General features: G+C 39.5%; 1 protein-coding gene across 3 annotated transcripts in view; it reads left to right on the forward strand.

Moving 5' to 3' along the window:
• Window positions 1-17151, forward strand: part of LOC108712355 (chemokine-like protein TAFA-5) — a 262287-nt gene that overhangs the window by 233904 nt on the left and 11232 nt on the right. The window contains exon 4 of one of the 3 annotated variants that reach the window (XM_041588507.1): window positions 8021-8109. The exons of 1 other annotated variant lie outside the window; for it this stretch is intronic. In XM_041588507.1, coding sequence (XP_041444441.1) covers window positions 8021-8095 — 75 coding nt within the window. In that variant the 3' untranslated portion in view covers window positions 8096-8109. Of the gene's footprint in view, window positions 1-8020; window positions 8110-8154; window positions 8214-17151 lie in introns of those variants that run through there. One more of the 3 variants, XM_041588508.1, reaches the window with a different exon arrangement.

Below are 17151 nucleotides of genomic sequence, written 5' to 3' on the forward strand. Positions count from 1 at the left end.
GTCAAAATGTTTTTGTCGTGCGGCGAAATTATTTTGACGCGCGTCTTTTTTTTTGACGCACGCCGCCATACAAGTCTATGGGCGTCATTTCCGCGGCAAAACAAGGTGAAAAAATTCACCCATCCCTAATGTAGAACTCTATATGATAGTAAGCCTGCAGGGGAGATGTAAAAGTTTGACATGAAGCACTGATTTTACTGAAGAAAGAATAGACTCATACGCCTATACAGCTTTTAAGTGGTTCTGTCCCCTTACATAATGCTGGCATCTTGGGCAGTAAATATGCCCATGTGGTAATAACACTTGTGTAGAAGTGTAGAAGTGTACTCAAATGTAAAAAAAAACTTGCATAAGCTAAAAACACAAACCAATGTGAATATGAGGCTATTTATTTTAATTTAAATACATTTATTTGTATAGAAACTAGTGTGGTAAAAGTTAAGAACAATTAACATATTACACAATTTTCCTAAAAGTATACATATTGCTATTCCCAAAATAAGCCAGGAAGTCCAGGTTAGTGTTATTTGTGCCCTTTCAGAGTGAAGTATGCTTCATTGCTCCAAAGCTGTTCCTGCCCAAATATCGGGAGGGAACACTTGGTTGTTCCTTTTTGGACTGTACCTGGTACCAGTGGTAGATACTGCTTTGACATTGTGATAATGGTAATGGTCTTTTTTGACTGTGAGATATCTTTCAAGCTATAGCTGTACCATATTTTGAATGAAACAGCCCAAAAACTATCATTTTAGCATTTATTTGCCTTCATCAGCATTTCACTACTCACCAGTACTAATAAAAAATGAGCAAGACATAGTGCCGTTTTAGTCAATAATGTGTGTGATACCCATGTCTGTTTGCTTTACCAACATCTTAATTCAGCTATACTATAGCACAAGCTATGATAAGGTTATATCAGATGGCATAATTGTCTGAGTGGTGATGGCCTAGTAGAAACACACGTTATCTAAAAGGCTATTTTTTTGATATATATAAATACACACACACACACAGACCTGTGTGTGCAATTTTCATAACTTAAAAAGGATCAATATATAGAATGCTACAGGATATGTTTTTATCTAACGGATGGAAGTATTTTTCTCATGTTCACTTCATTCTCTTCTGTGCTTTGGCACTTCAGAGTATAGTTTCTTGACATGACTTTCAAACTAAAACTCCTTTTTGCTTTTTTTTCTATATATTTTACACACTTTTCTACTAGTGCTCAATAGCTTATATTATTATCAATTTAACTGAGCATGAAAAAGTTTTAGCAACCCAGAATATTACTTAACTCTGAACTGTATAGTACATCTGTATTTGTTAAAATAATTAACCCATTTTCAGCCAATATTGTGGAATCATAAGTACACCATCAATTACTTGTAGAGCTTAGTTCAGCTTTAATAGGGTGACAAATTCTGATTGATTTAGCCTCCTGTTCATCTGCTATGATACCAATGGATTCTTCCAACATTTAAAAAGGATTTAATTGAATGTTTTAATATATTGCTTTCAATTTTATATTCTGAATAATGGCATTCAAAGCAATAGTCATCATAACATATTATGGACAGATAAGGGCACATTTACTAAGGGTCGAATATCGAGGGTTAATTAACCCTCGATATTCGGCCGTAGAAGTAAAATCCTTCTACTTCAAATATTGAAGTCGAAGGATTTACCGCAAATACTTAATCCATCGATCAAAGGATTTTCCTTCGATCAAAAAAAGCTTAGAAACCTTATGGGGAAGGTCCCCATAGGCTAACATTGAAGCTCGGTAGGTTTAAAGTGGCGAAGTAGGTAGTCAAAGTTTTTTTTAAAGAGACAGTACTATCGACTATAGAATGGTCGAATAGTCGAACGATTTTTCAAAGTCGTAGTTGAAGGTCGTAGTAGCCTATTCGATGGTCGAAGTACCCAAAAAATTAATCGAGCTTAGTAAATATGCCCCATAATGTCAAACAAATTTACATGCCTTTCACAATAGTATTTGTAAGTAAGAAATTGGACAGTGGAGTTGTAGATTTAAGTTTTGCCTAAGCTTTTGAAACAGTACATATTTGTTTGTTTTCTTTTGGTGTTGTGGTTTGGCTTAATGCTGTTTGCTCATATAGATAGATCAATGGCTAAAAGTTAGTTTACAGAGAGCAGTTGTCAATGTCTCATAATTAATGGAGTAGAGTACTATTTGGTGTACCTCAAGGTTTCCTTGAAGATTAATTTATATCTAGACACACCACAATGATGCGGCAATCGTGGAGCTCACCCACCCAGTATGTCCTGTGTCCTTCCTGATCGCAGCTCTAGCAATATACCGGTCACTTCTTGCCGACTACAACATCCCCTACTGGATCGCTTCGGATCACTGATCAAAGTACATCTAGGAGCCCGGTGTATTTATTTAACAACTTGGCTTTATTCAGGCGCATATTCAAATTCCATTACAATTGCATTATATATCTTCAATATTGACTTGAGGTAGATCATTGAATTCAATGTAATGTATCTGCAGTTGTGTGTTCAAACAACATACATATGTTATGCAATGTAAAGCGAAATACTGTTAGACAAAGGGTAATTAAGACAAGCAGTAAAGAGAGCCCTATGCAAAAGAGAGTATGATCCAAATGGAGAAAGGTCTGGAGATGAACAATGGTGTGGCATTGAGCATTGCATTTAGCAGCATATAATGTACTCTAAAGCTATGTTTCAAGATACTGCTTACAGGTGAATTGACTTTTGGTAATCTCTCATTCTACAATTGAGTTTGGAAGAAATAATTATGAGCAAGTTGTTGAAGAGCAAGTCAGAAGAAGAGCGTAACAAGCCATTTAGTCAGTACTTGGAGATAAGTTGAGAAATGTAGTAAGAAGCAGCGGTTAACAGATATTGTAGTCATTATGTAATATGATCAAAGAGTGAATCAGAATTTTGGTGGCATCTTGAATGATACATGATAATATGTTAGAAACATTCCTAAGGTGAAAGTTACACAATTTAGTAAGTGACTGGATATGAGGCATGAAGGACATGACAGAATCAAGGAGAACCCCAAGGCACTGGGCCTGAGAAGATGGGGTGATTGTGGAGTCATTAACAGTAATAGACACTTCTGGGATGCATGGTTGTTGGAAGGGGGAAGAGGACCATTTCTTTCTTAAATTTAAGGTAGCTTGTTTAAACAGACATACCTGATTACACACATTGAAAAAATCCATGATAGCCTTCCTGTTCTGCATGGACCAGCACCCCCACCTTTTAATTCATCCAAACCCCCCACCACCCCTACCTTGTTCCATGATGACATGTTGAACACAGAGGGACTTAAATTCCCAGAATCAATCACTTCACAGTATAACAAGGTGAGGGAGGGTTTGCATTACACTGTCAGCCTAAGGGATGTTGGAAATTGTTTTTAATCAGTAACATGGTTTCCTTTCCAACTGTGGAATCAGGTATGCCTGTATAGAAAAAAAAATTATGTGAGGAGTTCAAATAATGTTTATGCTCTGCTGCCTGACATATGCCTTATCGCACCTCCAGAGGATCCCAAGGTTGTGCAGTCCCAGATAGTTACTCTTGGTTCTTGCACCACTGAGTCCAACTGAATTAGCTGATCTTTAAGAGATCTGGGTTAAGACCATGAAAGGAGAGATAAATGTTAGTATCCTCAGCATTTAGGTGGTGTTGAAAACCATATGAATTGATTCGTTTTCTAAGGTGGAAACTGAAGGAGGAGAGCATGATCAATAATGTTAAAAGTAGGTAAGAGAGAACTGTACTGAGAACAGTTTTCTTTTGAATTTAGCTGATAAGTCTTTATTTAACTTGAGTTGATGAGTGCATATTGTAATAGTGTCAGGGCCTCACGGCCCAATATGTGGAGACGTCTGGACCAAGTAGGAAGAACCAGCTACAAAGTCCAATACATAGGGTAAAGAGGTAAGAGCCAAAGGCTTGTTGTAAGATTCAGGCAGAAGGTTCAAGGTCAGGCAGCAATTGGTTGTAATTAGGTACAAGGCAGAAGGTCAAGAATCAGTAAATTAAGAATTATAACGCACCCAGGAATGTCAAGAAGTGCAACCTATTTTCAGGTATTGAACCCACATCTTGGAGTTCCTTTTATTTTGAATTTTCTCGCCATGAAGTCACGTGCCTTGCGCAGCAATATTGGTGCGCAGTCCCGGGTGCCGCTATCTTGAATACGAAGCAGGCCTCTCTGCAACAGGGTGCACCTGACAAATGGGAAGGATTCTATTTGAGAGGAAAGATTAAATTAATGGGTTTAAGAGTGGGGTCGAAGGTGCGAGTAGTAAGATGTGATAAAAGCAGCAATTTCGAGTCATGGGGGAAAGGGCAGAGAAAAGACTGAGGAGTGTTTGAGGGAGTGTATGGCTAAGAACATGTTGTTGAGTGATGTCATTTCTGATAGTATCATTTTTGCTTTCAAAGTAGTTAACAACATCTTGAGCAGTGACTGGATCACATGGAGGGGATGGGGAAAGGAAGAAGAGTGAATTATAGGTACAGATAGTGATTACAGTGCAGTGAAATAGGGTTGGTTCACCATACAGTACGATGTTGGTGTTTTTGTCTTTACATAGGAAATTCTGTACATACGGCAATACTGGCATGTGAATGGGTGCAATTCAAGAGTAACCAACTCCCCTAAACCAGCTGGTTCTTTGTTAGAACATTGACATAAGGTACCGAGAGCAGTACTCTGGGGCACAAGGGCATTATAGTTAATAGTATACACAAATTATTTACAGAATTTCTCTTCTTTGCATATACATTTTTCTTTGTGCACAGTTAAGATATACTTTACAAAAATATTGCAACTCAACCTTCAACAGAGAACAACCTTGTTCTTTTTGTAATTTGCATTACTAAATGTTATAAATGTCTTATCAAGTAAGCAGTTAATTTGCACCAAAAAAATGTCACATTGTAGGTATAAAAAAAAGCCACATGTAGGTATTAAAATGTGCAAAACTTATTTTATATCTCTATGCAATAAGCTATTTAGGGAACATAATTACATTTAAAAATGCAATAACATGTATGCTTTTTATTACAAATAACCATAAATCTATAATTTACATCCAAGGAAAGATGTACACATTAGTTCTATACAGGGATAATGCTTGACTTAATAACCCTGCTCACATGTATCAGGACTACTATGTTAAAAAGTATATTCTTCAGAATTCTGGACTTTTCAGGAATATAGCATGTAGCTGTTCTCACTTTTTGTTTAAATAAATGCAGTTTCACTCCACTTTTGAATGCTTAGCAGAGCTGCAGGCCTGAGCCCTGAATTTTTTAAGATTGTGATGATATTCTTTCTGCTGATGTTACATATTTCCGCATTAAATATTAGTATTTTTATACCCAAGTATACCCAACATTGTTTTGACCTACTTTATTCCCTTTATAATTACAACAATCTCCCAGAAAATAATTACTTGTTCCTAAGCACAATACTTTGCAATTCATTAGGTAAGGACCATAAACAATAATAACCTTTAAGTCATAAAAAAATCACATTGCAAGAGAGATTTCAGGTAATTTTTTTCTATGAAGCAGTACCTTGAATTTTGAGACAGGAAGAGATGAAATTTCATGTACTTTTTTTTGTATAAGAACTTTAGATGAATTATGGAACCTGCAGAAGGAACTACTCGATGTTCTGGATGAGGAGATTTTTCTTAAAAAGCAGAATAGGTTATTACTGAATGTTCAGATGCAGCACATTCAATATTCCTTGGGAAATTAAAGAAGAAGGAATAGGCTTCTAAGGACTCTAGAGGCATTGAACCATATGTGAGATATGTAGAAAACAGCTCCAGAGTGGGTAGAGGTCTAGTGAGTGATGGCATAAGAGTTGTAAGGAGTAGCAGAGAAATTAACAGCTTTGAAGAAGAAGTTGAAAGGTTTGTAGTTAATTTAGCAGTGCATTGTAACACTCCATTGTAATAAAGGGGATCTGGGCAAGAAAGAGATGAGTCTCTATTATACCACAAAAAAGTCCATTTCACAATATAGTAAGACACTTTGGGGCAGATTTATCAAGGGTCGAATTTTGAAGCAATGGGAGTTTTTTTGAACTCCCATAACTTCGAAATTTGAATAAAAAAGACCAACTTAAATTTATTACAAAATTTGACGTTTTTTTCTTCGGGTAAATAGTCTGTTTTCAATCTAATTTGAATCATATGAATTGAAGTAATAACGCATTTGATTAAATTCATTTTTTCAAAGTCCACCAATTGGCTCCAAATGGGTTCTAAGAAGTCTCCCATAGGCTAAAATAGCACTTCGCCAGGTTTTATATGGCTAATGGTCGAAGTCGAGACAGTACAAAGTCAAAAGAGACAGTACATGAATTTTTTTTCGAATTTGGACTATTCCCTAGTCGAAGTACACAAAAATTAGCTTGAATTTTCACTTTGATTTTGATCAATCTGTCCCTTTATGAACTACATATCTCTAGGGAATACATTGAGTACAGTTTACCATTCTACATGTCATACAACATATTAAAGTTACACTAATTCTTGTTACTTGAGTATAATGCAACAAGCAAGGCAATTAACATTTGACAAATTAGATATTTTTTTTACATTACATACTAGAAGCAGTTAAAACAAAATAAAAAAAAACATTTTTGGCATGTTATTCTTCTTTGTGTCATTTACAGTGTTACATTTATAATGTTTTGAAGAATAAATACTGCTTTAACGATGTTATCTCTCAGTAGACTGGAGGCATATTTATTATAATCTCACTGGAGGTCTTAGGGATTTTAAATTATTTAAACATCCACATTTAATTAAAACAAGTGTTTGATACCATAAAAAATGCAAATGTGGAACCTATCTGTTCAGTGCATCATGGTAGGTACTCTTTGCCTCCCTGAAGCTTGTTTTCTGTCCTCATTTGTTGAAATGTAATAAAAAAAAGTCTTTGTGCAAAACACTAGTTTTCTATTTTTAAAATTCCATTGATATTTTATAATAATTTTTATAATGATTATGCCATTAAGATACATAGATCTGTTATTTTCCTTCTGAAATGTAAATATGAATTAGCCATATGTACTAGAACAGTGATGTCCAACTAGTGGACCAGACTGCAGCCCCCCCCCCTTGTGTGGGCCCCCACATGAAGGCCTCAGTACTGAGATTAACTGGGCCCTGTATTATTTACACCTGTAAAATCCTGTATTGTTTACATCTGTTCACACCTGTAACACCTTTGTTGTTCACACCCCTAAAGCCTTGTACATGCCTCAGACCCAGACTGAAAGTGCTGACATTGTTCACCTGTTCACACCTCATACAAACTGCTATAGTGGCATCAGCATTGTGTTACTGTACGTAGCACAGTATGGACTGATTTATAATATATCAATCCTCAATGATTCACAGCAGTTTGATATTTCCCCATTTATCAAGTTTTGAACAAACTGACACATGTATCAGTTTCTACAAAAGTCAATTTATCACTTTGCTTTAAACAGTAGCACTGAGCACTATCACAGATTGGAATCCTTTGTCTACTCACAAGTCTGGAGAAAAGCTTTGGACAATTGTTTTTATTTATAAATTGTAATATTTGCCACTCACTACACTAAAAAACTTTGGCCAAGGGTAAAGAAGCCACTATATATATTGGTGTGCTGCTCTAATTCATAGTAGTTGGTGTAACTATACATACGCAGTTAAGTAGATGGAGAAAAAATAATTGCAAGACGATGTATTGCCTTTTAACATGGACAACTGTGTTTGCCTTTTTGCAGCTAGGGCTGTGTCCAAGCTAATAGTAAAGTAGGCCTAAGCTGTGTAAGTGCATGGGCATGGAGATACTTCACAAATCTATCCATGCTTTAAAAATGTAAAAATAACAAATATCAAATGGTTATTTTTAGCCATATCAGTGCTATTGTATATGCCATACCCACAGAGCTTCTGCAGTCTTTGTGTGAAATGCAACATCCTCATTTCAGGCTGCACTCATTGGTTATGTTCATGTGGCTGGCTGCTCACTGGATGAAGTCTCTGGGAAGGGTAGGACAATGTAGGACAGAAATACAAGAGGTAAATGTGAGACCACTTCACCCACCTGCCTCTTTTCCTTTAGACGCAAGGGGTGTGACCACTGAAGACAGACAGAAACAGCCCACGCTGATTTACATTTAAGTGAGTATATGCAAGTTGGTGGATATAATTCAAACTACTAATATGGGTAATGTAACCCTTTAAAGCTATTTTATTCCAAATGTTTTTAAACTAATACATTTAAAAGAAAGCACTACTTTTTTAAAAATGTTGGATAAATTGAGAATTCTTTTGATTTGCTGATAGCATCCAATTTAGTTATAGGTAACAAAAAGTTAATACTGCAACAAGTCACCAGGTCCAGTTAAACTAAAAATAAATAACATTATAACAGAGTTGACAGACAGCATGAAAAATTCTAACCGGGGGGTAAATCTTGTCATTCTTTTGCCTCTAGCCACACAGCCAGATTTCTAATGATGTGAGCAAAGTGTTAGCCCATACCACCCTGGCCCCATCTTTGCACCATTCAAGTCTAACAGGTACTAGTTGAGGATAGGCTAACCTAGCTAAGGAGGGCTGACTTGTGCTTAAAATAGAAAAATTCTCTTGTTTTTTTCATTTTATTATTATGTTAAAACACATCATATTAGCTGCTTCCTGAAGACATACTTCTATATTCACACTGAAAAGTGTATGAATATGATGTGCTTGATAAACTCTTTTTGGTAAATTACTGTTAATATATGTAGTCTGCAAAAAGGTATATACTGATATAAAATCTCAAATGTAGTTTAGCAGGTAAGAGAAAATTTTCATACTACCTTCAACTTACAAAAGGCTTGCATTGATATACAAATCGGCTACTCTTCAGTAGACCAGGGCATCACTGAACTTTTGCATTCAACTATTATTTGAATGTATTTTGATGAAACCGGTGTACTGAAGGCTAAATATTATTACAGATTCTCCTGACCAGGAGTAACAAAGAGCAGAATGCAGAACTAATTCCTAAACTGAATTGTCACAGTGACTCTACCTTCTCTTTAATAAAATTCAAAACAATCACTAAATAGTCAAGGTTACCAATATGGTAAGCTCTACTGATTTTAATTTAAGTATAACATTATGTAAAAAGGCACCATTCAAAAATATGTCTGGAATAGTACATTTACTTAAATTCCAAATGATGGTTGCTGCCTCTTATTTATCTTATCAAATTCTATTTGTTAGAATTGCTCCACCAGTAATGTGTTTCTCTAGGGCTATGAAACATTTGTTAGCAATTAAAACAGATGCAATATTGTTAAGTAATGTAATACTGTTTTATACACATTTGGCAGATTTTGCAGTGCTTAACAAACAATTTCACATACTTATGAATATTAGCTTTCATTATAAAGGGTGGAATTAGTTATTTTTAAGGTTATTTTTAATATAGGTCAGAATAGTCTGAATGTATGATGAGATGATATGAGATGATATGCTGGCTGGTTTTCTAGACTATAAAGAGTCTAACCTTCAGAGAGAATCATGATCGTAACCTTTGCAGATATTAGAGAGGTATATTGGGTATTATGCATGTTTGACCTTGTCGGGAAACAAATATCCTTCAGTAAAATATTTCATTTAAACCTTAAACTGAGCTGGCACAAGATGCACATATCTCTTGAATCAGGGATCACTGTTTGTGACCTAAATGACAATATAGAATCAATTTGATTACCAGTGGTTTTCAGAAAGTACTTCCTAGTCTGTCCTCCTTTATTCACCTTACACAAGGTCATTTTAGATTTCTTAGGTTATTGCGTAGTATATAAGTGTTAGTTATGCATGGTATGATTGTGTTTGGTTTATGCGTGCAAAATTGTTGAAAGTAACTTTTCAGGGTCAAGTTAATTCACTGTTACCTTTGATATACAAAGACAATTAAAGTAATGAGAAAACAATAATTCAAAAAGGCAAAGTAACAGTATTTTCTACAAAAAAATTATTTCTAAGGCAATGCATCAATAGAAAATGGTTTTAAGTATTCTACTCTAAATGTCAAAATAGTTTTCCTTTACAGTGAATATGTATAGGCTACTGTAAATGTTCACAAATAAAAGTTTAGATTCAACATGCATGTAAAGTGTCATAGGTGTTTATATTTTAATTTTGCACAATTAACTATCAATTAGAATTATATAGTTAAATGAGTAGAAAGCTTGGAACACTGCCACATGCTTGCCAACCAGAAGGTGATTTTTTTAACTACTGAGTATACAGTCATTCCAAATTTGCAACTGCTTATAAGGATTGTGTTTAAACAGGCTGGATCTATTGATTCCTTTTCATGGTCATTTTTCAACCAGTCTCAAGTCACTGATTTGCTGTCAGATTAAAATGTTTGGGGTGCCAAGGCATGATGTATAATGTGTGAGACTTTAAGTACTTTTACATTTATAGTCAGATGTGGGTATAACTCCTTACAAGACTTTCTATAGCGCTCCCTTAACATAATTGTTTATGCATAAAACCCTACTTCATGTAAATAAACCATTTAATATATATTATATATATATATATATATATATATATATATATATATATATATACATTTTAGTAGTATGTGACATTGGGTAATCCAAAATAGAAAATAGCCATTTTAAGAAAAAAGGGCTTGCTTAATCTCAGATAGAGCTGTGTAATTTATAATACTTATAGGGCAAGTAGATGGTACCACAGATATATTTGTTAATGTGTACTTCCTGCCTCCCGCAGACATACAGATTCTCAATGAGATTTTGCAAAAAGTAGCCACAATTGGTAACTTCCCCATGATATGGGCGTGAGACTTCAATATGGTCCTAGACCCCAATATGGATAAACTCCGGGCCATCACAAGTGACTTCACAGTCTTCTGTCAGGCTTACCGTCTGATCCAGCGAAGAAGGAGCAGGATTAGCAGAATGCGAACCCACAAGCGCCTCGCACAACACTAACCCACCTGGAGTGGAACAGGGAGAAGTGAAGTGGCGAGTAGCCAATGAGACTGACCAAGCGAAGTACAGAGGGTTCAGGCAGAAGCGAAGTCAACAGGCCGAAGTCGTGGGCAGGCAGCGAAGAGTCGTAATCGTAGTCAGGCAAGAAGGTCAGGGCAGGCGGCAATAAGACAATCCGGAAACAGGCTGAGGTCAAACACAGAGAATCAATAGTATACAATGCTAGGGGTTCAGTCAAATAACCTAATAACCAGGCAAGGAGTCAGAGTTCAGATTGAGACTAAATAGAGCTATTTGGCGCCAAACTAGCGTCATTACGCTGGCGTCGCACAGCTGACGTCAGTGCGTCCGTCATTGGCGTCCGTCGCCGGCGCCCATGCGTCCGCGACCGTCGCCGGCGCTATCGCGTCGGCGACCGTCGCCGGCGTCCAACACCGCGCGCCGACGCGCATCGGTTCCCCGATGAGCGCGCCTGCGCCTGTGCCGGAAGGAACGCGAAGGCGAATCCTTACATTGCCCCCCATCAAGGAGCGGCCTCAGGACGCAACTGGCAGAAGGTTTATCAGGGTAGCTCTTGTGAAAATCCTTCAACAGCTCCGCGGCATGGATATTAGAAACAGGCTCCCAAGAATCCTCTTCCGGACCAAAGCCTTTCCAGCTGACCAGATATTGGAGATGCTTGCCTCTAACACGGGAATCCAGGATCTTCTCAACCTCGAACTCTTCTTGCCCGTCTACTACAACAGGAGGTGGAGGAGAAGCTGTACGGCCAGGAAAATGAAATGCGGAGGCTGGTTTCAGTAGAGCAGCATGAAACACAGGATGAATACGCCAGGAATCCGGAAGCTTAAGTTGGAAAGCCACAGGATTAATCTGCCGAGTAATAAGAAAAGGACCCAGGAACCGTTGACCCAACTTCTTACTGGGACAGGACAATTTGAGGTTAGCAGTGGATAACCAAACGCGGTCCCCCACCTTAAACTCTGGATCGCTTCTTCGTTTCTTGTCAGCATATATTTTAAAGTTCTGTTGTGCTTTTCTCATGTTCTTCTGGAGTTTCAGAAAATTATCAGCCAAAAAGGTTAACCGGTCCTTGACTGCAGGAACAAGAATATCAGAAACAATGGAGGAAGGGAAGGTTACAGGATGTAGGCCATAATTTGCAAAGAAGGGAGACTGGTTAATAGAAGAATGTTGGGCGTTATTATAAGCGAACTCCGCTAGAGGAAGGAGATTAACCCAATCATCCTGGAGATAAGAGGAGTAACATCTCAAATACTGCTCAAGGGTCTGATTAATTCGCTCCGTCTGGCCATTGGTTTGAGGATGAAAAGCTGATGAGAGCGACACAGAAATCTTAAGAGCACCACATAAGGCTTTCCAGAACTGAGATGTAAACTGTGGACCACGATCGGATACAACCTCATCGGGAAGACCGTGAAGTCTTACTACTTCCTTGATGAAACAGTCCGCCGTCTCAGAAGCAGAAGGAAGTCCAGGCAAAGATTTAAAATGAGCCATCTTGGTCAAGCGGTCAATGAAGACAACAATAGTGGAGCAATCACAGGAGAGTGGTAAGTCCGAAATGAAGTCCATAGACACCGAACCCCAAGGACGAGAAGGAACTGGAAGGGGTTGGAGAAGGCCAATAGGACGAACATGAGAATCCTTGAATCTGGTACAAACTTCACACGAAGAGACAAATTTTAAACAGTCCTTAGTCATCCCAGGCCACCAAAATAGCCTTTTAGCAGAAACAATAGTTTCTTAATACCTGGATGACCCGCCAGTTTAGCGTCATGAATGTTTTTGAGAACTTCCAAACGCATTTGTTCAGGAACAAAGATTTTCCCCTCATGCAGAAGAAACCCTTCTTTGGGCACTAAAGAAGGTTCACAAACGGTTTTAGATGCATCCTTAATTTGATTCACCAGAACAGACTGCAACAAAAGAAAGTTATTTGAATTAAGAATTGTCTCGGGAGAAGAGAGAGTCTCATCCTCAGAAGAAAACATGCGGGATAGGGCATCCGCCTTGACATTCTTGGACCCGGGCCGGTAAGTCAGGTGAAAATTAAATCGCATGAAGAAAAGGGCCCATCTTGCTTGTCTAGGTCTTAATCTCTTGGCGGAACGTAGGTATTCCAAATTCCTATGATCAGTGAAAATGAGAATTGGGTGTTTGGAACCTTCGAGGAGATACCTCCACTCTTCTAATGCTAATTTAATAGCAAGTAGTTCGCGATCCGCCACGTCGTAGTTGCATTCGCACTTGGCCAATTTACGTGAAAAGAAGGCGACTGGATGGAGTTCTTCTTGAATTCCAGACCTTTGTGATAAAACAGCGCCCACAGCATTTTCTGATGCGTCGACCTCTAACGTAAAAGGGAGAGCCAAGTCTGGATGGCGAAGAATTGGAGCCGACGTAAAGAGTTTCTTCAACTTCTCAAAAGCTATCTGAGCCTGTGATGACCAAGAAAATTTTTGATTACAGCGTGTGAGTTCAGTAATCGGTAAAATAATTTGAGAGAAATTCTTTATAAATTTCCTATAGAAATTTGCGAATCCAATGAAACGTTGAACCGCTTTCTTAGAAGAGGGAACAGGCCAATCAATAATTGCGGAGATCTTCTTGGAATCCATTTGAATTCCTACAGGAGAAATGAAAAACCCCAAAAAGTCTACAGATGTCTGTTCAAATACGCACTTCTCCACCTTGGCATAGAGCTGATGAGTACGGAGCCGGGCAAGAACCTTCTTAACATGCATTCTATGCTCTTCCAAAGAACTAGAGAAAATTAAAATATCGTCCAAATAAATGATGACGAAAATATCAAGAAAGTCTCGAAAAACATCGTTGACAAAATGCTGAAACGTAGCGGGAGCATTACAAAGTCCGAATGGCATGACGAGATATTCAAAATGACCATAACGGGTACGGAATGCCGTCTTCCATTCATCCCCTTCCCGAATTCGAACCAAGTTATAAGCCCCTCGTAGATCAAGTTTAGAGAAAATCTTGGCCTCCTTAAATCGTTGGAACAGCTCCGGAATGAGAGGAAGAGGGTAACGATTTTTGACCGTGATCTTATTTAAGTCTCTATAATCAATACAAGGTCTCAAGGAATGGTCTTTTTTTCAACGAAGAAAATCCCGGCTCCGGCAGGAGAAGAAGATTGTCGGATAAATCCCTTGGCAAGGTTTTCATCCAAATAAGTGCGTAACTCCAGGAGTTCAGGCTCTGTTAAAGGATAAATGCGTCCGAAAGGAATTTGAGCTCCTGGGAGAAGATTAATGGGACAATCATAGATTCGATGGGGAGGTAGCCTATCGGCTCCTTTCTTGTTGAAAACATCAGCAAATTCCCAATACGCCAGAGGGAGAAGATCAAGACTTTCAGGAGAAGGAGAAAGGGAACATACTTTAATTGAAGAAGACGAATTCTCAAGTAAACATTTAGAAAGGCAAAATTTCGAAGAAAATGTTACACCACCAGTGGCCCAATTGATAGAAGGATTATGTCTCTGTAACCAGGGTAACCCCAAAATGATAGGGAATAAAGGAGACGAAACAACATCAAAATTCATTACTTCTGAATGAATTTTATTAATCACCACAAACAGTGCAACAGTCTCTTGAACCACAGGACCCGAAGTGATTAGGGAACCATCCGCCACACGAAGTGCTATGGGGTTCTTCTTTGATTGAAGAGGGATTTGGAACTGAAGGGCAACTTCGCGGTCCAAGAAGCACCCACTTGCCCCGGAGTCAAGTATTGCTTGTAGTTCCACCACCTTGTCTCCCCACTGCAAGGATAGAGAGATTGTCAGTAAGGACACAGAAAAGTTGCAACCATTAAAGTCTCTTCCAAAAGTCTCCTTACCCAAAGGACGGGTTGGACAATTCCGAAGAAGATGACCCGCTAGCCCACAGTACAAGCAAAGATTAAGCCTGCGACGTCTGAGGCGCTCTTCAGGGGTTAATGCCGACTTAATGGCCCCAATCTGCATCGGCTCTGGGGCAGTACTGATAGTAGCAGTAGGAACTGTAGATGTCATCATAGGAGGCATACGGATAGGAGGTGGAGCAGAAGGTAAGAGCCAAGTAGGAGATACAAAACCAGCCTTTTCAGCCTTTTCCTCCTCCCTACGTTCTCTGAGTCTTTGATCCAGCTGAATGGAGGTATGGATAAGTTCCTCCAAGGTGTCAGGGATGCCTGTACGGGCCAACTCATTTTTCAGCTCAGCCGAAAGACCCAGGCGGTAGCGGTTCTTCAGAGCTGCGGGATTCCACTCAGTATCCTCTGCCCACTGACGAAACTCCAGAGTATAGTCCTCGACAGGACGAGAACCTTGTCTCAAGGCATGCAGGGCGGCTTCGGCAGTGGAGGTTCTGTGTGGATCATCATAGACTACGGCCATGGCATCAAAGAACGAGTCCACAGTGGCCAAAACAGGACTTTGCCGATCCAACAGACGAAAGGCCCAAGTCTGAGGCTCACCGGTCAGGAAGGAGATAACAACCCCCACTCGTGTCTGTTCATTCGGATAGGTGTGAGGCTTAAGAGAAAATAGTAGTTTGCAGCTGCTTCTAAAGTTGCGAAATAATTTCCGGTCACCAGCAAACTTCTCAGGGAAAGCAACTTTCGGCTCCGAAATCTCAGAAGTAATTACTTGTACTTCGGCTGGAGCGGAGGAAGAAGATGCTGTAGCGGAGGAAGGATTAACAGCCGGGGGATGTACTCTGATGTGCTCCTGTATCTGAGCGTAACCGCTCTGAAGCTCTCGGACGGCTTGGGTCAAGGACGACAGCTGTTGCGTCAGGACAGAAAATGGGGAAGCCCCTTCAGTTGGATCCATGGCCTGGTTATACTGTCAGGCTTACCGTCTGATCCAGCGAAGAAGGAGCAGGATTAGCAGAATGCGAACCCACAAGCGCCTCGCACAACACTAACCCACCTGGAGTGGAACAGGGAGAAGTGAAGTGGCGAGTAGCCAATGAGACTGACCAAGCGAAGTACAGAGGGTTCAGGCAGAAGCGAAGTCAACAGGCCGAAGTCGTGGGCAGGCAGCGAAGAGTCGTAATCGTAGTCAGGCAAGAAGGTCAGGGCAGGCGGCAATAAGACAATCCGGAAACAGGCTGAGGTCAAACACAGAGAATCAATAGTATACAATGCTAGGGGTTCAGTCAAATAACCTAATAACCAGGCAAGGAGTCAGAGTTCAGATTGAGACTAAATAGAGCTATTTGGCGCCAAACTAGCGTCATTACGCTGGCGTCGCACAGCTGACGTCAGTGCGTCCGTCATTGGCGTCCGTCGCCGGCGCCCATGCGTCCGCGACCGTCGCCGGCGCTATCGCGTCGGCGACCGTCGCCGGCGTCCAACACCGCGCGCCGACGCGCATCGGTTCCCCGATGAGCGCGCCTGCGCCTGTGCCGGAAGGAACGCGAAGGCGAATCCTTACAGTCTTCACTCAATGGATAAAGGTGACTAGTCTCATTGATACCTGGAGGTGGAGAAATCCCCACCTTCAGCAGTTTTCTTGTTATACTATCTCCTCCTCGACCTTATCTAGAATGACCTATACTAGTCAGCACAGATTTATTGCAGGCCCTAGAGAAAATCCATTTCTGAACCCTAGTGTGTTCAGACTACTCCCCAGTAGTATTAACCCTAGCAGGAAAAGATACAGCTGCCTTTAGATACAACTGCAATGGACTTCCACCTAAGTAGATCTCCAACCCCAAAGTTGTAGAAGCATACACCCCATTATTAGACTCCTACTGGCAAGATAACACAGGGACTGCTCCTGAAGATATAGTCTGGAATGCATGCAAAGTCCACACAAGGGACACATACAGTATATCTCTTTAATCTCAGCTGCAAAGCTGCAAAAGAAAATAAATTGAGGTTAATATTGAATCCGCTAGTACTGAATTAGCAACCCTAGAGCATGGCTTGATAGTGCAACCATTTGAGACAACCAAACAGAACCTTGCAGCAGCACAAAGGCACATACACTTACGCTATTTACTGAAATATATAGATATATTATAAAGCAGCATGGTTTGACAAGGTCGACAAAAACAGGGAAT

This window comes from Xenopus laevis, chromosome 3S (genome assembly GCF_017654675.1).
Source record: "Xenopus laevis strain J_2021 chromosome 3S, Xenopus_laevis_v10.1, whole genome shotgun sequence".
Lineage (NCBI taxonomy): Eukaryota > Metazoa > Chordata > Amphibia > Anura > Pipidae > Xenopus > Xenopus laevis.